This window comes from Haplochromis burtoni, unplaced genomic scaffold (genome assembly GCF_018398535.1).
Source record: "Haplochromis burtoni strain Fernald_Lab_line unplaced genomic scaffold, NCSU_Asbu1 Contig_499, whole genome shotgun sequence".
Classification (NCBI taxonomy): domain Eukaryota; kingdom Metazoa; phylum Chordata; class Actinopteri; order Cichliformes; family Cichlidae; genus Haplochromis; species Haplochromis burtoni.
The window spans coordinates 210,892-238,632 of NW_024582860.1; the positions used below are offsets into that span (position 1 = coordinate 210,892).

General features: G+C 41.0%; 2 protein-coding genes across 9 annotated transcripts in view; one reads left to right on the forward strand and one right to left on the reverse strand.

The window, feature by feature from the left end:
* Window positions 1-7,050: 7,050 nt before the first annotated feature.
* Window positions 7,051-23,820, reverse strand: ggps1 (geranylgeranyl diphosphate synthase 1). 6 transcript variants are annotated; one of them, XM_005946843.3, is made up of 4 exons: window positions 23,721-23,820; window positions 20,550-20,645; window positions 17,532-17,602; window positions 7,051-8,928 (listed from the first exon to the last, which is right to left on the reverse strand). In XM_005946843.3, the coding sequence occupies exons 2-4, from the start codon at window positions 20,620-20,622 to the stop codon at window positions 8,125-8,127; spliced, it is 948 nt and encodes a 315-aa protein (XP_005946905.1). In that variant the 5' UTR covers window positions 20,623-20,645; window positions 23,721-23,820; the 3' UTR covers window positions 7,051-8,124. The 6 variants fall into 6 exon arrangements, with proteins under 6 accessions (XP_005946905.1, XP_005946906.1, XP_042069876.1 ...); XM_005946844.3 differs by lacking the exon at window positions 23,721-23,820 and adding an exon at window positions 23,235-23,713; XM_042213942.1 differs by lacking the exon at window positions 23,721-23,820 and adding an exon at window positions 23,214-23,713.
* Window positions 23,821-23,990: 170 nt separating this feature from the next.
* arid4b (AT-rich interaction domain 4B) overlaps window positions 23,991-27,741 on the forward strand; it is a 40,058-nt gene continuing 36,307 nt past the window's right edge. For 2 of the 3 annotated variants that reach the window (XM_005946840.2, XM_005946842.3), the window contains exons 1-2: window positions 23,991-24,179; window positions 26,502-26,550. In XM_005946840.2, coding sequence (XP_005946902.1) covers window positions 26,545-26,550 — 6 coding nt within the window. In that variant the 5' untranslated portion in view covers window positions 23,991-24,179; window positions 26,502-26,544. Of the gene's footprint in view, window positions 24,180-25,600; window positions 26,348-26,501; window positions 26,551-27,741 lie in introns of those variants that run through there. The other variant, XM_005946841.3, reaches the window with a different exon arrangement.

A 27,741-nucleotide genomic window follows, 5' to 3' on the forward strand; every position in this document is an offset into this window, starting at 1 on the left:
TGTTTTACTAATGGAGGACAGTTTGAGTCGTTTGTTTTATTTAGGCCCGTCCCACCTGCCAAGAAATCTGTTCCTGCACTTAACTTGACATTCGAGCAGGCATTCCTCTTCTTCTCCTAACCACCCTCCTCCTCCTCCCTCCCATCGTATCCTTTCGCCTCCTCTCTTTCACTGAGCAGCATGATAACAAAGTCATATCCGCATCTGTTCCACTCTCCAGCATAGATAAGCGCGGCGTTTTCCGCCCCATCAGCCTTTCTCGCTGATTCACATCGAAGCCCTTCATTGTGAACTGGGAGAAGCGTGGAAATGACACACTGACGGGAGGGGAAAAAAGGTCACTTCTGCTTTCCGTGCCGATGATTCTTTAGGGGAAGAAGTTATTAAATTTGTCTAAACTTTGATGAGCGCTGGAGGGATACTCATGCAAAATGTTTAAATTATTAGCTCTAGAGATATTCTTCATCTCCTCTGAATCCTTTTATTCGAGTCCTGTCCTCACCAGAATCTGTCATCGTGTGAAACAAATTGTTCCGTGTTTACTGTCAGATTGCAGTTATGTATTACACTTTAAATCTCCTCAGGCTTTTCTATTATTATAATAATTTAACAGCTCGGCCGTATTTCCTGAGTGTTTTCTTCCGTTACGTTTGCCACTGTTCGTTTTCAGAATAACGTGTAATTATGAACTTCCTCATATTTGGAGGGAAGATGAGCTCCTGTTTGGGCTTAAGCAAGAGATACAAGGTACAAAGTGATGTCGTCTAGGGGGAACACTACTTAAGAATTCCTTGTTTTTCCGAGCGATCAATACTTGTGAACATATACGCTCTCAAGGCTGGACGCTTAAAGGCTAAAGAAGCCAAAGTGTAAAAGTGCCACAGCAGTAAAACGAGCGGAACGAAAAGATCTCAGCTCATCTAACTGACCCAGAATCTGTGATTCATTCATACGTTTGATATTAATAGACCCCACACGTTCTGAATTGTTCTATGCCCTCAAGCGTGTATGTAATCTTTTCTAAGTGACGACAAGAGTACAATTCCCTGAACTACTGACTTCTTTCACTCTATTAATATTTTGCCATGAAAGTGCAATCATCCGTTTAGACTGTGACAAGCGCTGCTCAGAGAAAATAGAAGGAAGTTGGGCGCTGGAGTTAATTGTATTTATAAAATCCTTTTCATCGTTAGTCTCACCTCTTCCAAAAACTCATCTTCTCGTGGTGCAGAGTGAATACGAGAATGTGTTGACATTACAAATCTGAGTCTCATTTTCGGGATGGGTTTGGCAGACACTTAATTTTTGCTTGAGCAATTTAAAGATTTCTTTTTTTTCCCCCTCTGAGGAAACCCACACAGGCCAGTCTCAGTTTATACCTACAATTTCACACAGTTACAGAATTGTTACAATATTTTTCCTTGCAGCCGAAGTTTTTATGTTGCTTTGGGTATATTTGGACAGAATTTTAATGTTAGTTCATTATTTTTGGCTATTTCAACTCTTGACCTGCTACTTTCAGTCATTTCATTGATTACTTTTAGCCAAACTAACTGCTGATTATTTTCCTTTTAATGTATCTGCCTATTTTAATTTATTTCAGCTATACATTGTCTACAGTCTCCATGCACATCATTGCAGCTTTACGAGTACAAAGCTGCACCCTGCTTTCAGAATTGCTTTAATTCTTCATGGCAGATCCAGCTAGGTTCTGGAAACATTCTAATAAATGTTGGTCCATATCGACTTTATAACATCACCCATTTGCTGCATATTTGACAGCTTCACCTGTCCTGTTCCACCACATCCCAGAAGTGCTCTATTGGATTGAGATCTTATTACTCTGGAGGCCATCTGAAACCAGTCTGAGAATATTTGTGACATGGAGTGATCCATGCTGAAAGCAGCCATCAGAAGATGGGTGCACTGTGCTCATAAAGGGTTGGGCATGGTCAGCAACAGCAGTAGTTTGTGGAGTATCACCTGCAAAAGCAGAAATATTGAGGTGTAACATTAGCATTTAAATGCTACATTTGGTGACACCATGAGTGCAGTGGGTATCTGGGTTGATCTCATTATCAGCAAATGTGTTTTAATTTGAAAAACATTTTACTCCAAACTGTGAGGCCACGAACAAAAGGCAAAAATAAAAGATGTTGATATGGAATTTGAAATGGTAAGTAATTACAACTCATTCCAACATTAATCCCCGGTGACAGTAATAACCCGTGCCTTTTGTTTTTCACACCTTGGCTCGTGTGATTACTCACGTCACATGATCAGTACTGGGTCTGTGGGTTCAATATTCATGACTCTTCAACATTTGCTATTGGAGTTAAAGGAGCCCTTTGGATAAAACAAACTTCAAGAAGTCCAGTTGTCTCATTTTTTTATTTTATTTTTTAAAGCTCTTTAGACCACCTTGACCTGGATGACTGAGAACCTGCAAGTACAGCTAATTACACTTTGTGACATCCAAAATAACAAAATGACCCTTTAAGCAGACAGATTTGGAATCATGTAGCAGTGTGTCTGATTTCACCTACATTAGAGACTATATTAAAACCTACCTGTTGTTTTAAACTGAACTCGCCTGGATTCAGATGAGGCACAGCTGTCTCAGATCTCAGGAGCTTACAGTGTGCTGAGAGCCATGCATCTGCATACTTATTCAAACATCTCCAGATTCTTAGACTTTCCTCGCAAAGCATTACACATTTCTGTCAATCAGCCTCCTCTTCTCTCCCCCCTCCTCTTCCTCCTCTCTGTGCACTAAAACGAGGGGGAAATCATTTATTCATGACACCCGGCATTCCAAAACCAGCATTTCTGCCCGACTCTGATTCACAGGAATGAGGAGATATTATTAGATGCACAACTATGTCCTAATGGGGCAACGGTTTCATTCCCAATTTGAAACCGCGCTCACGTCTCTCTCTGATTTCCATGGCTTCTACAGCGTCTCAGCCTGGCGAGGTTATGACTGCCCCCCCACCCTTTTTTTTTTTCTCTCTTCTTTTTCCAAACATTTGCAGAGCGCAGCTGTGAGACGTGTGTGACACATCGGGTGGAGGGCGTCGTCCAGCTAATCCATTACATTGATACAGCCGTGGAAATGCCGAGTGAATCGCGAGTTTCATAAGCCCACTTGACCCCTGCTGCAGTAACGCGGCAGATTTACCGTGATAGTGTTTGTGAGAGATAATTAGTAGAGCCATTACTGAACCATTACTGACAGTCATTCTGTCTTAAGAGGATCATGAATTAGCTCATTGGTCTGATGATGATGAGATTCTTGGAAACCACTCAGTCATTTAATGTAACCTGATGTGACGCCATGTGTGCAAGAAATGCCACGATGTCAGCTCAGTCAATAGTTTCTCCCCCTCAGTTCAGCATTAAATGGGCTCTCCTTCTGTTTAGGATTGCACTTGATGGATTTCTAAAAGAAACTCTGCGCTTTAGAGGATGACTTTTGCTCCCTGCGAGTCATGTAATGTAGCTCAAAAGCATGTTTGTAGACTTCACCTACCTGATGAACGCTACATTTATTTTTAAACCCCACCTCTTGCCCCAGTTTGTAAGACTGGATATCTGTCGTTATGTGTAATCTTCAAATCAAAGCAGAAATGACCCCGGTGTCTCTGTTCCTTTCAGACAGCGCCGTATCTGCACATGGCCATGTCAAGCTCAGAAGACAGATTTATATAAGCTACAGTGATTGCATGCGGAAACAAGTGAGCACTTTGTTGCTCCTCTTTATCCCCGATAAGACATCAAGACGCAGTGAGGGTTTTTTTGGGGGGATTTTTTGCAAGCGACTGAGTGCTGGCAGAATTATGCATGAGAACATGTTGTTCTGGGATCGGTGACATGAATATTATAAAATGAAGGAAGCTTTTTATGAAATCCATGAATCAAGTGGTTTTAAAAACATCTACAAAGAAAGCCCAACTTTACATCCACATCAAATTGACCCTGCTAACAGGAAGTGTCTGTAAATCTAAAACTAAGTGTGGGTTATTCTTCCACTGTTGTCCAAAGGTTATTGCCAAAATATCAGCGTGCCACCAGGGTGACATGTTTTCTTTTCATTACTATGAAGTCTGAGACTGTGGTTTCTTTTGTGTCAGCCCAGCCTGGAGCTATTGACTGCACACCAAATCTGCAGTCGATGGTGGTCCCCAACAATTGGCCAGGAGTTTTAATAGTTTTTCAGGCTTTTCAGAGAATGAAAGACCACTTTTTCAAAGTGTCAACAGACAACTTTTCCCTCCCTCTGCTCGCTTTGCAAAGATTGGATCATTTTCTCTTGGGCAAACCTGCTTACTGTTAAGTAAGCAGGTTTACCCACTTACTGATTAAACCGAATATCTCATTTGGATCCTCCCAAGTCTCAGCTCTCTACAATCATATGAACGCCTGTCTGAGGTTAACTGCTGTTTAATGTTTGGTTTCTTTTCCATGTTTTTAACCTCCTCTGCCAGGATGGCTCTCGTCTTCTTTTGTTTTTTTTATTCCATCCGAGAGCTTCTAGTAACCACTAGTTCAGGCACCTGAGGAAAGCTACTTGTAGTTGCAGAATCAAGGCTTCATTTTTCTGGGAAGTTTTCTACAAGTGGCAGACACAGCTGCATGAAAGAGGCTTACAGAGAACCAATCTACGGTAAATGCTGATGGTTGATTATTCTGTAGCCACTGGGCCGTGAACATTTATCACACAGTGAGAAGTTAAAGCAAAAACAAAACAAAAACGCTGAACACAGTGGTAGTAGTTTCGGGAGGGCGAACATTGTAGATTTTTGGTCATTTCAGGGGATTTTATGACTGTGTTCACCATGTCGACTGTTTTATGTCACAGAAGCCACTGAGCGGTCATGTGGGTGGTTTTCTTCGGAGTCTACTGTGGAAAATTTTAATATCCTGCCAGGTGCTTCAGTGAAGGACTGCAGTGGTTCTGCCAGCTCAGAGGTGCAAATGTGTGCAAGGTGAAACCTCCAGCAATCGCGTGAAAACTTACCCACATAGTTGAGCAACAAGAAGAATATAGAAGCTAATGGTATGATTCAATTCAACAGAATCACCAGAAAGGCAGCGAAGGAGTACACACGGTGCCCGATATTTACATTTTCAGAAACAAGGTTTTCAATTTTTTTTTCTCTTGTTGTCACAAGAATATTTATGAAATATCCATCAGAGTGCTACCAAGCAACACAGATGTGTAAAGCACGGCCCAGTGATAAATAATCCAAAGCTTGCAGAGGATGAGGGAGACAGTGAGCGAGCACAAAAGCTATTCTGTTTTGCTCTCAAACAGAATTCAGACACCGTGGGTGAGGAAAATCAATCTAGTCAACCTAGAGAGCGCGAGAGAGCGAGGGGAGAAGAAATGAGAACCGTGAGAGGCTTTGATTATTGTGATGGACTTAAGTCAGCTCTGCGAAAGCCACTTCATACATCTCCACTATTTATCAAATCAGAAATGCATTTGCATCACATTTTCCTGCACTTGCAGCTGCTTGGAAGGCAAATTAGCAGAGGCGCCAGTCCCACAGATTTATAAAAAAAAATGGACATTTTGATTAATAGATGCTTTTTTTTCTTTTTTAGTGAAACCACAATTCAATCCTAAGGACACGTAATTAATTGAATTGCAGCTGTCAAGATCTGGGGCTTCACTGAGTGAACAGAGCTGTCGAGGACAGATAGCCGCCCTCCGCAGCTCTGCCGGTCTTTCAGCAGCTCAGGAAAAACTCACAACAGTATTAACAGAAGCTAACGCAGGATTTAGATGAGCGGCGCCCAGTTTGGTTTTGTTGTCTTGTTTTTTCAGACCAAGCACCAACCGCATCCAGAGGAGCCAGGCTCTGTATGCATGTATTCAGTCAAGCTTCCTCAAATCAAAGCAGGCAATTCTGTAATAATCTCAGAGGCCGTACTGTTCAGCATGCAGATGTAGAAGCACCGATAACCTTGAAAAATAAATACACACATCTGCTGTAACAGGAGACAGCTTATGATTACATACGCTACAGATAATGATGCCTCTGTGTTCTGTAATGATGGGCCCATGTGTTGTGGTTGTGTGTGTGCAGGATAAATGAGAGACACACACACTGGTAGGTTTGGACAACTTTTCTCCCTTAATCACCGAAATTATCATTTGAAAGCTGCATTTAGTATTTACTCAGGTTAGCTTTGTCTAATGTTAAAATTTGCTTGATGATCTGAAACATGTAAGTGTGACAAATATAGCGTGATAAATGTAAGGGGTCGAACGCTTTCAGTTTCCTATTCAGACCCCTTAGTACCAACTGAACACTGTTTAAACAGCACAGTCTGAGTATTGTTGATGACTGTCGCCAGGAAGTCACGTCAAAAAGCTCAAACTTTATTTCTTTAACCTTTATTTAACCAGGTTACTCCCACCAGGAGCCAAGATCTTTTTTTTCCCTTTAAAAACAAAGGAGACATGGCCAAGCGGGCAGCAGCAAACAGATTGAATTAGCAACATTAAACTGTTTCTTCACCGGGAAACATACGTAACCTGATGTGTAGCTCTGGAGAAATGTAGCTACATGTCAGGTTGGCCTGTAAAAAGTTGTAATTCATTTCTTATGTTGGACTGCTACTGTATATGTGAGCAAAACTTTGTCCTTAAAAATTGTTGGAAATTATTAACTGCATCTCCTGACGTAATACACAGCTGTTTCGGGGGGTTAACCACACACAGAGGACATTAGGTGACACTAAAGGGCAGAAATGTCATTGTATGAAAAGAATCAGAACATCTGAAATATTTAAAACTTTAAGATATGTTGTAAATATATATTTTTTTAAAGGTGTGTTTTGTGGCAAAAAGCTATTTCAGTTTCAAAAAGAACAGATTCTTTGTGAAGTGTGACTTTCATAAATTTTAAAATGTTATCAGTATTTCATCTTTTAAATTGACATAACATTCATGGATTTTATTTCATCTAAAAAAACATTTTTATAACTTAGACTTTCCAGTTTCACTTCAGCTTTCCATTTATTAAGCTTATTTTAAAAAAAAAAAATTTCAGTAACATCAATGTTATCAATTACCAGTGCAATTCATTAAAATTAGTCAATTAAATTTATACATCCAGCTTATAACAACCCCTGCTGTTATAGTGACTCAATTCATTATATAATATATTTTTGCAATTGTAATTTTTATTACTAGCACTACTCCAGTGCTGAAGAATCTCCATGAACAGCTGTCATTTGCACATCTGTCCTCAGATTAGTTACTGTAATAGATTCAAAAGATCAACCTGGCACTAATGCCAGGAACTGCTTTCCACAGGTGATCTTTAAAGAACCTTTTTTATTAAATAAGTACAAACAAGGTGTTACTGCACAGAGTTGTTTCCTAATAAATACCAGTAGGACACTAATGAAGTGTTCGAGGTGTAAAGACCTCTGAAACAAAAACATAAACACAGTATTCAAATACTGAGAGCATGAGCAACAGGAACACTACTTTGCATGTAAAACCAGTGTGTTACGTAACAAGGAGACAGTACAGTGGTGGAGGTCTTTCCTATAAGCTTGGCACTCTGGTGGTTTGATGATTAAGGAGCTCCAAACCACATATAAGCCCAAGACATCCACATCCTATTTTTAAACATGAGAGGGGGGGGGGGGAGAGACTTGCTCTTAGATAAACAATTTACATTTGCTTACAAGGAGGGGAGAAATACATTTATGCACTGTTGTGCACATCAAAAGGCGTAAAAGCTTTTTTGCCATCTTGGTAGTTTTCATTTTCAGAAAAAATGAAAAAAAAACAAACAAACAAAGTTAATTTCAATTCATGTCTTCCGCTGATTGAACTGTTACACTTTGATACAAAAGTTAGTTATGTGTACAATAAAGCAACTCTTGCAGGATGCCTTCATGAACACAAAACCAAAAGGCAACATTTGGGACTGGTCTGCTTTCTGAATTCAGTCATGAAGACTCAGCATAGTGTGTGAAGGAGATGTTCTGGTATGTACTGAGGTTTTCAGGAATGTGCGTGTCTGTATCAGTGCATCAGCTAAGGATCTGTGTGCTGGAGTGCATGGGAGTCACGCAGCATTTAAGGTAAATATCCGGTCAGTGGTTTTGGCTGGAGGGCGGCTCACAGCTAGACTCTGCTGTGGCCTCGGCCTCGTGATGCATCTGACTAAGATGTTTGACCAGGCTTTCCAGCTGAGGGTTTCCCCCAAACTCCCTAATGAGCCGGTAGGCCTCAATCTCCAGTTCCCGCAGAGTCTGGCGGGTGTAAGCAAATGAGCCCACCTTTTCCAGGTAGTCCACGCAGTATCGTTTGATGTCCATGTTCTCCGTGCGCTGCCTCAGGATGTTCTGCACCTGAGTGCTCTCCGGACGTGACCATATGGCATGAATGGTGGGGAAGGAGAACTTGCCCTCGGTCAGGTCCTCGCAGAAACTCTTGTTCTCGCTGTACTCGCGGGAACTCAAGTTGGCGTAATCGTCACGGATCTGGAAAAAAAGGCCCAGTGTGTCCAAGAGGGGTTTCAGGTCCTGCTTCCAGTCTGAGAAGAGCTGCATCAGGCCTACAGCGAGGCCGAACAGCCCTCCTGTCTTCTGCAGCACCATTTTGCGGTACTCCTGCTCGGTGGGACAGGTGTAGGTGTCTCTCCAGTGGATGTCGAGGCCCTGACCGCGATGCAACTCAAGAAGCTGACGGGTAAACACTCGCACCGCCTCAGGGTGCTCCAGGATCAGCACCTTCTCCAACCCCAGGAAGTACACGTAGTTGGCCGAGTTGATAACAGAAGGAACGCCATAGATGCTGTGTGCCACAGGGAAGCCTCGACGCAGCTTGGAACTATCCTCAATGTCATCTATCAGCAGGCTGGCATTGTGTAGCATCTCAGTCACCTCAATGATCACCTGGACATAAGAACAAGTGTGTTTGTGTTAATTCATATAAAAATGTATCCGGAAGTAAAATATCTTCTTGTACAGTTGTTAATGTTTTATCTTTACGAGAGCTTCCAGTGCAGAGGAAATATTTTTAAAGAAACAAACAGTCTCTCCTCCAGCTCAAACAGACTCCAACAGGTTGTCAGAGGCTCTGTGTAAATTATGCATTACAACTTGTATACAGCAGAGGGTGCCATGTCTACACTCTTGTCTGCACTGCTCCACAAGTCAAAGTCTTCATCAGTAAACAAAACAGTTGGTGCTGAAACAAGCTAAGCAGTCAGTCTGAGCATGAAGAGCTCAGCAAAGATGCACTCTGGCCCGGAGCAGACTCACACTGTGACGGAGCAGCTGTCAGGAGAGACACAGAGCTTTGACGAGGTTATAGGAAATGCATGGTTGAGCAATTAGAGGCGTCATTGCTGGGCTTGGTGCACTTTAACCTCCTCCACAGAGACGATGAGGAAGGCTGAATGCTTAACCTTAGTCATTACGATGAGTGTACTGACAAGCTTTTTAATACAATATGACCTACCAGCCTCAACATCCAGAGCACTGCTGTGGTGAGTCAAGGGCACTGTAGATATATTCTACCCTGATCTTCACCACTATGTGGCAGCACACATGTACCACATACTGTTTATGCTGTGCTTCACGAACCAATGCCAAATAATAGTATTCATTTATCAGTGGAAAACCGAGCCCCACACATACACACACACCCCGTTAACCCAAAAACGGCCCACGTCGACTCACAACAGTCACAGTGGCCATCAGGTGTCTGCTGTCCTGAGCTGGCCTTACAGCCTGCTCGAGTGCCCTGCTGATTTAAAAGACAAGTGGGGTGGCCTGGTAATGAAAGCTGTTTGTATGAGGCCTGAGAGCACAAAGAGTGACTCAGTGGGTCAGGCAGATGGCCAAGGCTAGGCCAGTTGAGCAGTTTATCAGCCAAACACAACCTTTCCTTCGGCAGGGTCCCAAACACTTGCTCACCCTGAAACCTCAGTGAGCCACTTACAAAGCAGGGGACGTGGGTAAAGCTACAATAAATGCATGCATGAACATGAAAATGTATTATTTAGATGGAAAAAACAAACAAACAAACAACAACAACAAAAAAAACACATTCTGAAATATTTAAAAAGGTTCACTGCAAATTACAATGCACCATCAGGGGAAAAAACAAAAAAGAAACAATGGCTCAATCAACTTGAAATTCAGCTAGAGCGCTTCAGATAACAGCAGCAGCAATCAAACCCGAACACAAGCACAAACAATTTTCAGGTTTTGGACTTTTAAGTGTCTCCATTCTCCAAGGAATTTAATGAGTCAGGCTGTCACTGCATAATGCTGTTTGAGCCCCGAGTGCCACTACTCCGCAAGTCTATATTGATTATCACAAGAGGTTAGTGACGCAGAAACTCAGTTTGCTAAAGCTATAATCAGTAATCTATTAAAAATGCAGAGACACATTCACAAAAAACAAGCATACCGAGTCTGACATGATGACAGGAGGTAAATGAAAACAACAAGCCAGTTATGTTCTGCCATAAAACCGTCACACTTGGCGAGATTACAGCAGGTGATCACATTTATACCTGAAGCAGGCTGCAGCACTGGTCACTCACACCATGCCTACTGGATTGTGTCATTCACAAAAAAAAAATAGCTTCATTCATCCATTTTAGTGTTTTAGTGTCCAAATGATTTATGGATTTATAGATATTCTGCCAATGTTGAAAAATCCACAGCTGTTATCTGGGATTCATTTAAAAATAAATAATCATGTTAGTATTTATGCCGAGTTCCCATATTTTGCCTTCACACGCTCTTGTTTTAATAAGAGCAAACAGAAGCGTATCATTTTTAAGCAGTGCAGTGAAGCCAGAGAAATTTCAACTATGTTGATAAGTGAGCTCTGAACTAATTAAATAACTGACTACTGTGAGAGAAATCCTGTAATACAGGTTTATTACAAATAGTTATCCACATTTCTAACTTGACACCTCTTCCGGGCACACAGCGATAGTGATGTTAGTCACCGTAGCAATAAATGTGAGGACTAGGTAACAAATAGTGAGCCCATAAATAGCTGCTTAAACCAATGCTGGTTAACTGGTTGGGGTCAATACGTGAAGTGAAGGTGAAGATGGTAGAAATGGTTTGTACTACAACCAGTGTCTCTGGTAATAACTAGATCAGAGTTATGACGTTAGAAAATGTGAACCCTATACACAGAAAAAAAATAAGTTTTAATGTTGTATTTTTAGCTATTATGTGGGTCATGTCCTACATCTGTCCCCTGGCACCGCATCCCCCTTTTGCTGAACATCAATAGTGGTGCTTGCATGAACACATACACATGTGTGACTAGTCCTCAGCTATGGAATCCAAGTCAAAACAAAAAGTCAGAGGTAAACGGGGTTTAACAGTGTGTGAACAGATTTGTTTGCTTTCACTGTCAATGCTGCTGGCTTGCTGGTATTCTGGATCTGAGGATTGAGTCAAAGCGACCTGCATAGGCTTTATAGCTACTGTTTCAAAGCAGGCCTCAACATGCTAAAATCCCCCCCGTGTTTCACAACTGTTCTGTTAGTTAAATAAATAAATCAGTAATAACCTACTGCAGAGCAGACATGTGGCATAAAATTATTTATATTATTTTATACTCATTAGTAATGGTCACTATGGGCTCAGATGTGTTTTGCATCTCCTAAATGATTCTTTGTAAAAAATAAAATAAAATTAAAAAAAAGTTAGAAACGTTTGGGAATATCAATCCATTCTCTTCCACGTATCCAATTCAGGGTTGCAGGGACCTGTGGATTGTGGGAAGAAGCCAGAGTACCCGGCGAGAACCCACACAAACAAACCCAGTAGCAATGCGAACCACAGCGCCACAGTGCTGCCCATGTTTTAAGAGTAAAACTTTCCAAATCTCAGACTAGTTTGTCCAAATTTCCATTTAAATGCATAGCAAATTAGTTAATAGACACTCACCTAACGTCTTCCATAGATTATTGCTGAAGAACCAGTTGACATTTGTTGTCTTGGCTGATAACGTCACATTAATGGACTGAACAGAGAGGAGGTTCAAAGAATTACCATTTTAAGCCATTTTGAGACCAAGTCGTACAAACTAATTCACCTTGATTAAAGCTAAAATACTCCCATACACGGCAGAGACTTTTCTTCACTATTCTGCACAACTTACTGAGCTCAACATCTTCATATCAGTTTTCAAAACAGAGAAGTATCAGTATTTTAACCTTATTTTACCAAAATGCATGGTTTGGAAAATTTCCTGTTATAACGTATGATACTGATGCTGCTGACTGGTCCAGCTTTTACTGTGATGTGATCGTCTGCAGGTCATCCGCCGCATGTAATAATAACCTCGTCAGATATTACAAGTTCAAATGCCAGCCCGTGCATCGGAAATACTTTAAGCATGCCTTCATTATTCCAGTAGTTACATTTTTATCCACATTATATTTCATGAGAACCTGACATTGATTCCTAGTCTTTTTTCCCCCTCCCCTGTTGTCCCACTCTGTCACAAAAACATGAGAAGCTCTTGGCCTGAGGTTGCGAGCACTCATGAATATGTGTTTCTAAAGTAAAAGACTGTATATAAAAAATATAGCATCAACAGTGTCAGAGAAAACAAAAGGAAAGCCATCAGCTAAAGGTCACAAGGAAAATGATGAACACAGGGAATTTCCCCAAGCCTCCACCACCTGTGCTGTCATACGCAGTACAGAAGCACATATGGGGCTTGATAAAAAATGCACTGCCAAGTGAACGAGAGAGAGTACCGCTGTCACTGCCTCCATCTATCTGAAGCCATGGTTGTTTCCATGGCGGCGGCAACGATGACTTCTTGGCAGTACACTAATGATGACGAGGAGCGCGCTCTCAATCTGCATTGTGGGTTCAGCAGGAGTTTATGGCGCTTCTACAGAGACGGAGGGAGATGCATGGAAGAGACAGGGCTGTTGTATCTGAAGTACATTTAAACCAACTGCTGCACCGTAACAGGGAAGTATCCACTAAAGTGGAATTATCAGGAGAACGAGAGTAGATGTTCACACAGCTTGCTTATGAATGCACGTCATACACCCTGTCAACAACATCGCAGACTCAACCAAACTCAAAACTAAGGATTCATAAAGTGTTTTCTCAGCTTTAATAAATTTGACCTACATACAGTGTGAAAATAATCAAACATGACACTGCAGGCTAAACTGTTTAAGTTATTCTTTTTGCAATCTGAGTTTATTTCAATCTGCTGTAAAAGCTGCAGAATGTGATTAAAGACTGAGGTAAACAGTGTCTCATGGGAACCGCTGACATGACCGCACTGATGACAACTTTATTACTTTCCCCCACAAACTGTATCCGTGTACTTATTTTTTGTTAAATAGATGCCTGAAAATGGTCATCAAAAATAAGACTGGACTGCTCTTTGGAAACTACGGGAGACTACACAGGAGACAACCGTGTGAGACCTCCGGGCTTTACTGCAGAGCTAAGATTCCTCTATTTGTGAGGGGTTTATAAAACATTCAGGACAAACAGACCTGTTGAACAGCAACTGTAATGAGACCCGACAGGCTCAGCACTTCTGCATTTTCCACCATAAAAAGGCATGCAGATTCAGAAAACACAGATTAGGTAGCTTTGTCAATGCAAACAAGAACAGTATTGAGTCAGTACAATGCTAATGCTATCAGTATAATAGGATCAATAGCCTGATCGCCCTAAGGAGACAAAGGCAAGGGCCCTGCTCAATAAAACCAATAAATCCAGAATGGCTAATCTGAAATTCATTTGACAGAGGAAAAAGGAAGGAATTCAAGAAATTTCAATCTGCCTGCGGTCTGTATTTCAATGTGTCTGTAGCACTCTAATCAGGCAGCCAAGAACATGCTACAACAATCTAATGGATGAGTGGAACTGTAGGTTTTTACTCTGGAAGCAGTCCGTGACTTGAATCCACTAATCCCCGTCTCACAAAGGTGATCAGAGCACAAGAAGCTGAAAAAGAAGTAGTCTTTCACTGGAGATTAACGCAAGTACAGTACATCTTAAATACATAAACATTCACCAGATGCTGTCTAATACATGCTTTGCACTAGAGCGAGAAGCGATATGACCAAAAATATTTATCACAATAGACATTTGAAAATTTGCGATAACGATATAACTGACGATATAATTGACACTAGACCAAATACTTTACAACTCCACAACTTTATTAGTGCAAAAAACCCCAAAACAAAACAAAAAAAAAAACCCATCAATGTATTTTCACTTAAACGAGCAGCTGTTTTTTTTATGTGCATTAAAGTTATATAAAAATGTAATAGTGCAAATGCAAATTCCTTGCTGACAGTTTAACCAAAAGGCATTTCCAGTGGAAATTGGCCAACATATCCTCAGCATAACCATGTATAATATCCACAAAACTTAAAAAGGTTATATACACACAATACGGTAATATTGTACGTACGTATCATTCCGCGAGCCTCCTGCCTACGATAGCCGTAATGCTCCGACAATCCATCAAGCAGTGCGGCTTCGTAGCTTAGCAAAGTCGTACTAAAACATTTGACAGATTTTCGAGCACCGTGTACGACATAAAGGTCAGTAAACACAACCATTTCATACATAAGGCCCACGGGATTATAAGGGGCACTGTCGATTTTGCCGTATCCCCCCCCCCCAAAAACAACAACAACACTGTAATAACGACGGCACTGCGCATGCACGTTTTACCCATATCGTTGCCCAACATTACCGTGAATGGTATGATATGGCCCAGCCCTACTTTACGATTTACTAACATCTGGAATATGTTGTATAAAATAATCTATAGCGACTATGGCCTACCCACTTTTATAAAAAACTAAACAAAAAAAAAAAACAATCTACAACTAAGCATAACTTTCTTTAAAAGATCAACCAAGTTTTAAATGCTTTTCATCTTGAAATATCCCAATATAAACAGCAGCTGCCACATCATACTGAAACTGCTGTTAATCCACATTTGCTTTCATTTGTCCATCCAGCTTCAGAGAAAATGAAACAAAAGAAGACAATTGAGAAGTTCTGCAATCATTATGAAATTTCCATCCCAGTCTTCTAGTGAAAGGGTGATGTGATGCCCAGCATGCACACAAACTCATAAAAAAAGAGTGTAAGCAGTGAAACTTGTATGAACAAATATACACTGAACTGAATTCAGTGAGTAAAGCCACAAACACGTACTATTGGAAGTAAAACATGTATCACCACATACATTCTTACAGTGTTTAGCATACCTCTAGGCATGGAGTTATCTTGTTTTTCTGATGTATTGCATTTAATGTCTTTATAAAGTGTAGCCAATAAAAGGGATTGTTTGACATATTTCATTTGTTCTTCTCTGCATTTCTATGTAGACCATTCCTTAGTGGAGTTTACTGGGAGCTTCTGTGGCATTCAGGGGATGGAAATCAGTGTCATAAAAATAGATTTTTAAATAAATAAATAAATAAATGAAAATGTCTACACAACATGCCCTGATCTGACACAGCTTGGTGTTGTTAGTTGCATCAAATTTAGCTTCAAGCCACAAAGCTGGATGATGAATGAACCTTGTGCCTCTAACTAGCTCAATGACCAGTCATCAGAGCAACATGAGCTCTTTTTGAATCGGCCCTCTAAACGTGTAATAATGTGGCCGTCAATTTAGAGATGTACAGATGGGATAAGGAATCATGCCTTGTAGCTGTCACACCTCTCACTCCTCTCTTAAAGCAGTCAGCTGGCTACATGTAATGTAAACAAGGTCACTAGCAGTTATAAAATGACAATTCATTAAAAAGGTACAGTCAGTCCTTTTGAGGTAAAAAGAATTTACTTCTAAGCGCACATCGATTGGTATGCAATTACGTAATGCAACAATTACGGCATCGCCAACACACAGAGATGCATTCCTATCAAGTTAGAATTAATCCATTAAAAAGACAGACGGGCACTGGTTTTTGGAAGCTACCATGTTGCCCTCCCATCTTGAATACAGTTGCCGACCCAATTCCATCTCCTAAGCTGAAGTCAGGGCTCTAACACACAAAAACATGCATAAACAAACTTATTTATTCCCAATATTGTTACAATTACATATCATCAGGAAATTAGCCTCCAAACTGCTGACAACGAGCCAGCTAATCAACCACAGCTGATTAAAAGCTAACATTATGCCAGTTAATGTTAAGCTTGGCTGTCCTTAAAAAAAAAAGAAAAAAAAAAAAGTTCAACAATGTTAGATCAGTCACACTAAAACCGCTAACAGCAGCAAAAACGGCAGCACTTACAGAAAGAAAAGTCCTCAACAACTAATTTCAGTATCACTGTCATCAGACAGAAATGAGCTTCACTGACTCATCAATTCATATTGAACTCCTTTTACAAGTTATAAAGCCTTCTCGAGAATAAACCGATGTGGAGGCATTGACAGCTGAGCTAAACTGACTCACTACAGCTGGCCAGAGTTGTTTGTCTTACAGCAGCCACCATCACTTGAATTGGGAGGGGTAAGAAAACAAAGTTCAGCTGAATGAAATCTGCAATCCACCGACATCTAGCAGTGACATTTTACACAGTGTACCTTTAACCAGCAGCAGGCTGAAAAAGGAAGCCAACAAGGAAGTGATAAAACTGGAAATTCCTGTGGTGGCCACTTGAGACCAGCGTCAAAAACAGAGCCAATCCCCATAGACACTCGTTAAAGATGCCCAACTTCATAGTCTACTAGGCTTTACCTTATTAAACTGGACCTCTTCATTCTGCGTGCATGTTTTAAGCCGATTGACTGTACATGTGTGGTACAGTTCATCACAGATGTTTGTGCTTCAGTCTTGGCGAGTGTAACTGTAGTTTATTAGTCTGTTACTTTGTAATAATTAGCAGATCTGTCGCTGTTGAACCATGAATTAATTTTGTTAACCAAAATATCTAGCTTTAGCTGATAACTTTGCACTACACTAGTCCAAATAAGGCAACTTCTGGCACCACAAACTAGCACAGCCATGGAGAAAACTTGCACCGCAGAGTTGAAAACCAGTGTTTGAATCACAATGGCGACATACACAGTATATGCAAGTCACTGTGTTACCCAAGTGTGCATCTCTAATGCTCCAGCAACATGAACAAATATAACACACCAAAGGTAAACACAATGCATTCAATCTTAGGAATTCATTAAAACTGGAGAAACAAGGGTTTAAAATGCAGAGAAACTGAACAGTTTTTAAAAGCTTTGCATCGTTTTTTCCCCCCCCACCATCTCGTTCCACTTAATCCTCAGCTGCATTAACAATCTCCTTTAATTAATCATGTGCGCTCTAAGCTCTTCTCACAAGCTTTACACTTAGGAACAACTATGCTGATAAAATGCAAAATGGTCGCATTGCAAAAATAAACTACCTGTTCTGAACGAGCACAGTTTCATTTCACCTTCCTAAATCTGTCAGCAACAATTAACACCAGACAGCTCTGGCAGCAAAACGGATGATTTTTCTCACCTGCAGTTTGTCCTCGGGAACATTGAGCCAGTGGTTAAATGCTTGGGCGAGTTTTGTTCTCACTTGTTTTCCTACCGAAAGAGCAGAACAAAAAAAAAAAGAAAGAAAAAAAAAGAAAAAGATCAATTGTTTTATCCTAAAAGGACGTGGCATCTACAGTGGTATTACTTCACACAAAGACTTCATGTGGACAATTTCGGGGTTGTCCCACCCCCAAATGGACCCATTATGGTCATTTAAACCTTCCTTTTTTCCATTCCTTCACTCTATTACAGTCAATTTCCTTGATTTCCAATCTAAAATAATCTTCATTTACCACATGCTGGGCTCTGGTGGAGGCCCCAGTAGTCGTAGTAAATGACTACTCCACCAACTAAGAGTTCTGATATGTCATGAAATAATAAAGGAAAACAGATCGGACTGCTTGTAACTGACTTGGCCATTTACTTTTGAGCCTCTGTAAATCGGGGACTGTGTATAAAAATGGCTATAATTCCTAAACAGTTAATGCAATACTTTTGTTAAACCCTTTGAATTGAAGCATGAAGTCTGTTCACATCTTAATTGTTGGAGTGAAAAATCCACTGTTGTGCTGCACAGGGGTAAAAATCACAAAAATTTTGTCACTTTACGAAAACGTATGGACCAAAGCTTTAATTATAGAGTTGCAGGTACAGAGTGTTCTCAAAGAAATGGCTTTTGCATTTAGTGTGCAATGAGGCTAAATAAACACCAGTCTCACACAGATAAAACACATTTTAACTCCACTTATACAAAACACAGTTGAAGATTAAGTGAGGGTGAACATTTAAACCATTAGTTGATCAGCTCCCGCTGAGCTCCTACCTGACTAAAACACTAAAAAGCTGGAAACACAGGCAGGATTAACAGATATTTTTATCTTCAAAGACAACATTTAAGGCATCTTTTCCTCCTTCATCCTATTGAACTGTGCTGTAAAGCAGTTTTCACCGAGTGCTCAAAGCCATAGTCTAAACCATTAGGAGTATAATGATATGTCTATCTTACAATTTAGACACTATGCCTTAAAAGGGCTCGAGTATATTCCAAATGCAGTTCTTTCAATATTAACCAACATCGCCTCAACTTAAAATAGAGACCTGGCGCCATCCTTTGTTCCATTTAAAATGTAATTTGTGAAACACAGAGCCAGGAAGGAAAAAGGGTGCAACTTCTAGCAGAGAAACAACCCTACTAACAAATACCAGGCACATGTCTCATTTATCCAAATTAACGTCTGGTGTTAGGTCAGGCTTTTCTCTACTGACGAGAAGTGACCAATCAAAACTGAAGCAATAATTAAATCTCAAAAACAGCTGCTAGGAATGAGAATCCACGCTAAAGAAAACACTTAAACATGCACAGAGATGTGCACAGCTTGCTCATTTCAGGGTTTCATTGTCTCATTTCTACAGCTGTTCCATTTTATTAATATTAGAAGTCATTATTCTGTGAATTACAGCCTCATACTCGAATCAAAGAGATTACAAATACAGCAAATTGGTTTATGCTCAAATTATTGTCAAGCCAGTCTGTGGTGAACATTGAAATAAAAAGCATGTAACTTTAAAGCTTAGAAAAAATAATAATACCCTCAACAAAAAGAAAGCAATATACTGCTGCAAAACTACATATTATAATGTAATAGCAAATATCAGTCAGTTAGTGTGGTTTTATTTCAAAGACATTAGAGCAAATGCGCCAAACACAAAAATTACTTGAAATACTTTGTTAAAAGCTGAAATCTGTAAGCTATAACTTATGATTATGCTCAACTGATTATAAGACAATCCCTTTTCCAATGTATAACCATAATTCTTTTACACTCATCCTTTTGTCAAAGTTTCCCCTCAGACACCAATAATTTAAGAAGACTGGAATCCTCAATGAACCTTTTCCCCTCATAAAATATGAAATATGGTAACATCCAAACCCATATCTGTGTATCTCAGCTATTAGTCACAGACTTGCGCACACACTCCCTTATCAGACTCCCGAAGAAGTCAGAATCATTTGCTCTCACAGTTAGCATTTGAGTGTTTTTGAGTTCATCATCTGTGAAACCCACAGTTCTTGACTGTCTGACAGATGTTTACTCCTGCAGTGAGGACATCAGGAGACTATTCCAGTTATCATAAATTAGACAACCCCACGTTTTCAAACCTGATTACTAGAAACAAATACTGCTTGTGTGACATTCTTTAGTTTAACACCTAATATACCAGTACTGCAGCATCATACGGTGTTTATAAAAAGACCAACATCTGCCGATCTTTATTGTGCCGACTGTGTCTGAACTGGAGCCTTTTATCGTGTTCAGTATCCAAGATATTGTCCTCATGCTCTGTTCCACAAATACTAAAAAGGAAGCAAGCAGCTCAGGTCAGTGTAGCTAAAGTACTCATCAGCTATATGTAAAGCCCCTTTTCCATTAGTACCTACTTGGATCGACTCGCCACGGATCACCACAACTCGACTGGTTTTCAATTACAATCCAGTACTACATAATGTGCATGGTTGTCGTCATAGCAACGCATCCAAGCATCCTGCGAGGTAATTAACATATGACGCGAATGCTACAAAAAAGGTGGATGTTGCCGCATGAATATACCTGCTGCTGAGTCTGTGGCTTTTTGTCAGACTCGGGGATCACAGCGTTGATTTTTGTAATCATCTCCCTCGTTGCTGGGTTTCAAAAATGGCGGTTTAATTTTCCCGAATGAGACGCTCTTATGACTCATCGAGTGACACTACTGACCAGCCAATCGATGGCATTTTAGTATTTTACTCAGATCGCTTTGAACCCGGGGCGAGCAGGTACTAAAAAAAGTACCTGGTACCAGGTACTATGGCCTAGTGGAAAACCCTGAAAACCATGGAGAACCATGCCAGGTCGATTTGAATAGGCACTAACTTAAAAACTTAAGACATTACAGCTGCTTGTTTATCTACATCTCCTTCCTGCCCCTGTGGTCACTGAGAGACAAAGAGACTCACCTGGCAGTTGCAACAAGTATTTATATGGTTCCAGCAAGATTCGGTCAGCAGCAGCCTCGGTGCCATGGTCCATTGCTTCAACTTTATACAATATATCTATAATGGAAAATAAAGAACACAAAAAGCAATTTATTAAAAGAAAAATTTGGTTTTTGAGCGAATGCATGCACTGTGTCATTTGGCCTCATAACAACGTCACTAGAACAAAGAACAAACCATAAAAATAAAAATAAATAAAAATAAAAATACCCCACTATGGGTGCAACTTTGTTTTGAACACTGAAGTTCTGATGAATTCAAAACGCCATTTTAACTATTATATACAAAAAACATTCCTGTTTGGATTTGTTATTTTTATGGCTTGACGTGTGGAATGTGAATTTTGAATTCATTAATGAACATTATGCCTTCAAGCCCAGTCATGTCCTAAAAGTGTGAATGTCTGCATCTTCTTTCAGAGTTTTCATTATTTTTCAAAGCCTTATTTATTTATTTTTAAGTGCTAGAACCGTTTTGCATTAAACAGAATAGTTAAATACATCTAATGTACAATGACAGACTTATATACTCTAAATGTCGACTGATTTTCTGCTGCTTCTCCTGGTCCAAGTTACAGGGGCAGCATTCTAGTAGAGACACACAGTGTATTCCTAAATAAGTCAGAATTTCCAAGTTCCCAGTTGAAATTTGAATCTGGAATGCCCCCTCAACTTGGATTTTCTACTTGGAACATCAGCGCAGCCCCACAATCCCAGAGCTAACAATCCAAGATGTCTGCACTGAGCATAAACACTAGTAAAGTCTAAGACATTCATGGCTCCATCCATGAATGTTTTGCAGCAGGTTTTTAAGGGGGAAAAAATATTATAAGAGTAACGTCACTCCCAAGTTCTGACATCCAAGTTACGAAATATCTGGAATGTGGAATAACTAACCATCCGCATCAGCCCTTTCCAGGGGTACACCAAGACATTATCAAACTAGTAGAGAGATCTCTCCAGTGTATCCTGGTCTACTCCGGGTGTCCTCCTGGTGAAACCTGCCTGAAACACTACACCTAAGGTGTGTCAAGGAAGAATCCTAGTCAAGTGCCCAAAACACTGGAATTGCCTGAAAAGCTCATTTAAGCTGTTTGCATGACCATAGCTGAGGACAGGAACAGAGACTGTTAAACTGACAGTTTAACTTTAATGCTCAGGACTCTTGTCACTACGACCAACTGGTACCACAAGCACCACACTGCAGATGATGCTCAAATATGATCTTCTGCTCCCTTCATCCCTCACTACTATATCAGGGGTGGGGGATCTCCAGGACTCAAGGGCAGGTGTCCTCCAGGTTTCAGATGTGTCCTTGATCCAACACAGCTGATTCAAATGGCTAATTTACCTCCTCAACATGTCTCAACATTCTCCAGAGGCCTGGTAATGAACTAATCGCTTGATTCAGATGTGTTGACCCAGGGTGATATCTAAAACCTGCAGGACACTGGCCCTTGAGGCCTGGAGGTCCCCACCCCTGTACTACATACTTTAACTACTCCACTTGGGGCAGCAACTCACTCCCGGGGTGATCTGGTAACACTTGCTCTTGCTTTAAAATTTTACTCACCAGAAGAAAATACCAAAAGTTGCTCTTCAGATTTAGTTTTAAATCTAACAAATGCTAAAAAGGAACATTTTAAATGCAGACATTAACTAAAAGCACATTAACTCACATCACAACAGAAAACAGTTAAATTTAATCGATGAATGACCCTAAAGTAATATGGTGGAATTAATGTTGACACTACTGAGCTCTAGAAAACGAAGATTTGACACACCTAACACCGGAGTAAAAAGAAATTAAGAATACTATTAGTGAGGTTACTTGTATCTGTCATTTGTCACCGTCAAACTTCGACCAAGCTCTTAAATAACAGATTGGGCAACAAGTTTTCTGAAGACAGAATCTTTTTACAGGAAATAGAGTGCTGACATGACAAGAAGAATGTGAGACTCAAGGCCATTTAAGTGTAGCTGAAATCAGACACATAGCACATTTTACTCATACGAACAAAGTGTAACTATGGGTTACACTTTGACCTGTTTACGCAGAACTGGGCAACAGAACTATAAATTCCCCTTGTAGTGGTGACAAGACTGTCACATGAGCCACTGGATAACTTAAAACAACTACTTCACCTGTGAGGCACTTAAAACTCCCAAAGATCGGCTTAATTTAAAAAAAAAAAAAAAAAGTGCGGCTGTTTTGGATTTGTGACTACTAGATCAGAAAAGTCTGACACCAAAAATAAAACTATGGAACTATATTTGATCAGATGTTTGATGTGTGTACATTGTAACTGCATGTATCACTAGTTTTGCAGTATTTTTTGTCGTTTTGAACTTTTATGCACCGAAAGGTTAACTGAATTCATCGCAATTTAGGAAGTTTGCCTCGTTTACGCCACTTTCAGCCACATTGTAACCAGTGTACAGCTGCATTTTTCTTCACGCTCACACTGAAAAACTACGAAACATTTCTGCACCATGTTTTCGCGTCTTGCTGGCTCCCTTTAAATTAAGAACATACAGTAGTGATTAATTTGAAATGAAACATGCCCGGCAGAGCAGAAAACACCACTTTTAAAATACAATGCTACCGTGGAATCTTAACACATACCGAAACTTTAACTCCACCCACCTTGGCAGACTCAGTCCGCTAACTAGCCGGTGCTGAATTCCGGTTAGCCACACTGCTACTGGGCTAGCGTTAGCAGGCTAACACAATGGTGTATCACCATTCAGTATGTCTTTCTTTCTCAAGATAAAATCATCCACTTCCACGCTGGTCGAGTAAGGCACAAAATATAACTGTTATATCCAGACCTTCATATCATTTTAAACCGGTGTGCTGTCGGCTACTTCATCTGGTGCTATGCTAAGCTAGCGCCGTTACAGTAGAGCACGCTACAAGCCTTGTACTTCTCCAGCTAGTGTTGATGAGCTACATATATATGTTTCGTCTACGTTACAGAGCAGGCGCGAAGTAGCTAGGCAACGTCAGATAGGTGCAGCGCATTAATCTCCGTTGCATTTATATCTCTACATTGCCCGGTACAATATCCCTTACATGTAAGTTACCAAGAAAAACCTTACTTCGACTGTCGGGCTACTCTGTCATACATACCTAACACACCAGTACTCTAAGACTGGGTGTTGTAGTTTTTCAACATTTTTGTCTTGGTATTCTCCGGTATTGTGTCAACAACCACCCAGTAGGGTACATCGGACACTTTACCATGGATTTTTTTTTTCTCCACGGTTGACCAATCATGTGTTACTAAGGCGTTTTCTTTGTCGCTGCCATCCAATTGGAGGGGTTTATTTTTGAAAAGGCGGGATTAGTATACCCGTCAATCATTCTCAGGAGGAGGGGGAAGGATCACAGAAAGAGCTAGGCTAGAGGAGCTACTCAACAAGGCAAACAGCAGCTCTGCGAAAACGACTTTTACCCATCCGCATCCAACATCATTCGGTGGCCAACGGACGACGTTTAAATCTGTCGCATTTTTCTCATAAATGTTCCTATGGATTACTAATCCACTTTCGTCGAAAACCAGAGGTGTTTTTCAACTTGACAGCATAGGTAAGCCTGCTTTTGTTCGGCAGAGCCGTTGCTATTTAGAACATTTTACTAGCTTGCTTCCCTGCTGCTATCAAGCCAACCTTGACGTTAGCTAACTTGTTAACTAATGCTGTGTTGTGTTTATGGAGGGTGGTTTAGAGGAATGAATGAATTTGGCGACAGGGCAGTAGAAACCTGCAGATTAAAAAAAGAAAAGGAAAAAAAAACTTGTTCAGTTCGATAACAAAGTTAAGCCGTAGCCAGCCAAATTAGGCGGATGAGCGCAGTGAAAGGTTATGCTACTCCGTGGCTGAATAGTTTCAAGTGTGCTGGACAGGCTCCGGAGTGTTGTGTTGTTGAGCGGAGGAATCCTCGGGGACGCTGTCGTCGAGTAGCGCCTGCCACGGTGCTCGCGAATAGCCATTTAAACAAAAAAAAGTGATATTACCCGAAACAATCGGTGAGTTCTTATTAGCGTGACGAGATCTGTCGAGCAGCGGGCGGACGATATAGTTAAACGGAGGTAAAATGCATTGTCAGGCTTTCCTTTTGTGCCACCAGTAACGTCTGGCTCCTCACGACTGACTTGTCCAATGTAGGTTGGAGCTACCGTGTATCAAGGAACTCGCCCATTTGATCAGTTGTGGGGATAAAAATCAGCTCAAAGGTTGTCCATATTTCCCCACCTACTGCTAGTGATGACTTGTTATTCTCGGTGTTGTGGGTGCTTGACCAGTATTTTTTTTTTTGTGGTTATTATTATGTTACGTATGTTAAGTAACAAACTGCTTGGACGTGAATCACTAGTGGAGAGGTTTAAATGAGCTCGACGCTCTAGTTGATCACTGTAGCAGCTTTTAGAACAGGAGAAAAGACTACCGAGCCTCGAAGCTTGTACGAGTGTGTTAACGTTGTTGGGAATGGTGCTAGCAGTGGTGGTCAGTCCACTCACTCGCATCGGCTCGGTCTAGCAAATTGTCTGGGGCGGATGACATTGTATCCTCCGTGAACTAAACCAAAAGAGGACTGCGACCTTGGCTTGTGTTACAACAATAAAATTGTGTGTTGGTGGTGGTGGTGGTGATTTTGGGGGGGGGGATTAACGCGATGTTGCTGCGTTGCAAGTCTTCGAGCTTGACCTTGTTGCAAACCGTTTCGTCGACTTGTTTCTTTGTCGGGAGCAAATCTCCACTCATCGCTGCTCCGTGAACGTTCAGCGAAATGCCACAGTAGAGCATTCCGTTCAGAAAGTGACTTCCAATCGGTCTGCACGGCCGAGCTTCACTTTTTTTCTTTTTTCGGGGGGGGGGCTCAACTTGACGTGTTTTGTACTACCAGGGCGGTGATATGACATATCTGTAAAGGTTTTTGGGGTCTAGCTACTGTGTTATTATCTCGCTCCCTCGCTCTACATTTATATATATATTATTTATTTATTTATTTATTGCCGTCGAGCGCACTCTCCGCAGAGAGCAGTGCACCGACACCGAGGGAGAGAGAGAAGCGAAAACGAAAATGGATGGTCTCGGTGCAGTTTTCCTGTAACAAAAAACACAGCGTTATCCCAGTCTCCGATGAGAGAAATGGCCGTGACACGGGCAGGTGACTTGCGACCGCGGTTCCCTGGATTTTCCCAGTGTTTGCCTGCTCAACTGTTCTCCTTTTCTAGCTTACTGTCAGCTACAGAAATGGCGTCATCCTCTGCTGTAGCGTTGGTATAGTCAGTGCAGTGCAGACAGCAGGCACACCACGCTGCCGTGTACTCGGAGAAACGAGCGCCGTGCGGCTGTTAACACTGTCCATCACTCCATTAAACAGCTACAATATTATCCATCTGTGCACACAAACAGACACACACACAGAGGAAGCCTTTGCTTCGAGTAGCGACTAGTTACTTTGTTTGTGCTCGCCGTTCTTAGTCACAAGCCAAGTCTGGCTGACTAGCGCTGACTGACTGACTTACAACAGTGTGCGCTGGGCATTACATAAACGGCTTTAAAGGCTCTGCGAATGAGCGATCAGCCTGCCACGGTGTACTTTGCAACACATATTATTGGACTGGAAAGCTCCCGTACACACACATACACACCCTTGTCTGTCTCTTTCTCGAGCAGATGTGTTGCAGGATGTAAAGAAAAGAAAGATGTTTCGTGTGCAGTCGTCGATGTTTTTTTCCCAAGCCGTTTAAAGTGAGCATCTACCGCCCAGCTTTTTCTTCATTGCATCCAGCAGTGTAGCAGAAGAAATGATGTCATCATAACATAATCGTGTCTTGTTGTGGCAGACATAAGTTGGCACTCTCTGAAATTTCTAACAGCTTCTCCCACCTCTTTGTTTTTCCAGCTTGGGATCCGTTAAACTGGTCACCTAGAGGACTCATAGAGAGATGAAGGTATGTTCATTCATTTTTTTTGTCTTGCATGTGCTCAGCAGCACGGGGAAGCTCCCATTAGCTCTACTACTTCTGCAGCTCAGTTTCATTCAGCTCTTATGTAAACACGACTTAACCAGAGGAATTAAACGGTTGGATCTTCCTATTAAATGTAAATGTAAACACAGCGTCCTGGATAAAAGCCAGACTAATACAATTGTTTGATGTCCCCGATGTTGAGTTTCTAGTGTCTTCAGCTTGCTTTGCAAATGCAAATTGAAAATTGTAATATTAATGTTGTGCTTTGTTATGTGTTGGCATTGAATTATAAGACGAGAGGGCGTGGATGTGAAGTGATGTATGTGTATGTGGCTCTAAATTTATACCAAAGGTGTGGCTTGTGAACTTCATGATGAGATTTAAGAAAAACTTGGTCATGACATTGTTTTCTTCAGCCTTATTTAGCCTGAAAAAACACAGCTGTCTCTCTCAGTGATTTGAGCTATTTATTCTTGTGTTATAGCTGCAGTTATGACTGCAGGCACTGTCCTAACTTATCATTTGTTGCCACGTGAGTCATTATGCTGCCTCGTAACCTGCAGAGCAATTAGTATAACGCACATGAGTTTTTTTGTGTTTGTTTGTTTTTGTTTCCTGACTCATGTAAGGTAATAGTGATGTGTGAGGAACATAAACCAAGTAGAACAAGAAGTTGCCAGGCTTTGTGATCGGAGAGTTGATAGTGGCCACATTACAAGCAGCTCTGGTAATGATTAGCTACTTTGTTATGCTTATTGTGGTTAATCGGACTAAACCGCCACCCACTAATAAACATGTCACCTTCAGCCAAATTATCCAGTTATTAAAGTGCAAGCAGAAAGAGCAGGGGCATACAAAGATAGATGCCACTTTGATATGTTTGTCTACATCCAAACTAGGGCTGCTCAATTAATCGAATTTTAATCACGATTACGATCTGGGCTTTCAACGATCATTAAAAATGACTGAGCCGATTATTAGCCCCTCCCTCATTTATCCGCAACACCTTAAAGGCCGGTCCGTGAAAATATTGTCGGGCATAAACCGGTCCGTGGGGCAAAAAAAAGGTGGAGACCGCTGATTAAGAGGACCCGAGGGAAGCTCGGAAAGCTAAGCAGAAGTTATTTGGAGAGGAGAGTGACTGCCGTTGGTTGAAAAGAGAGGTTAAAAAAA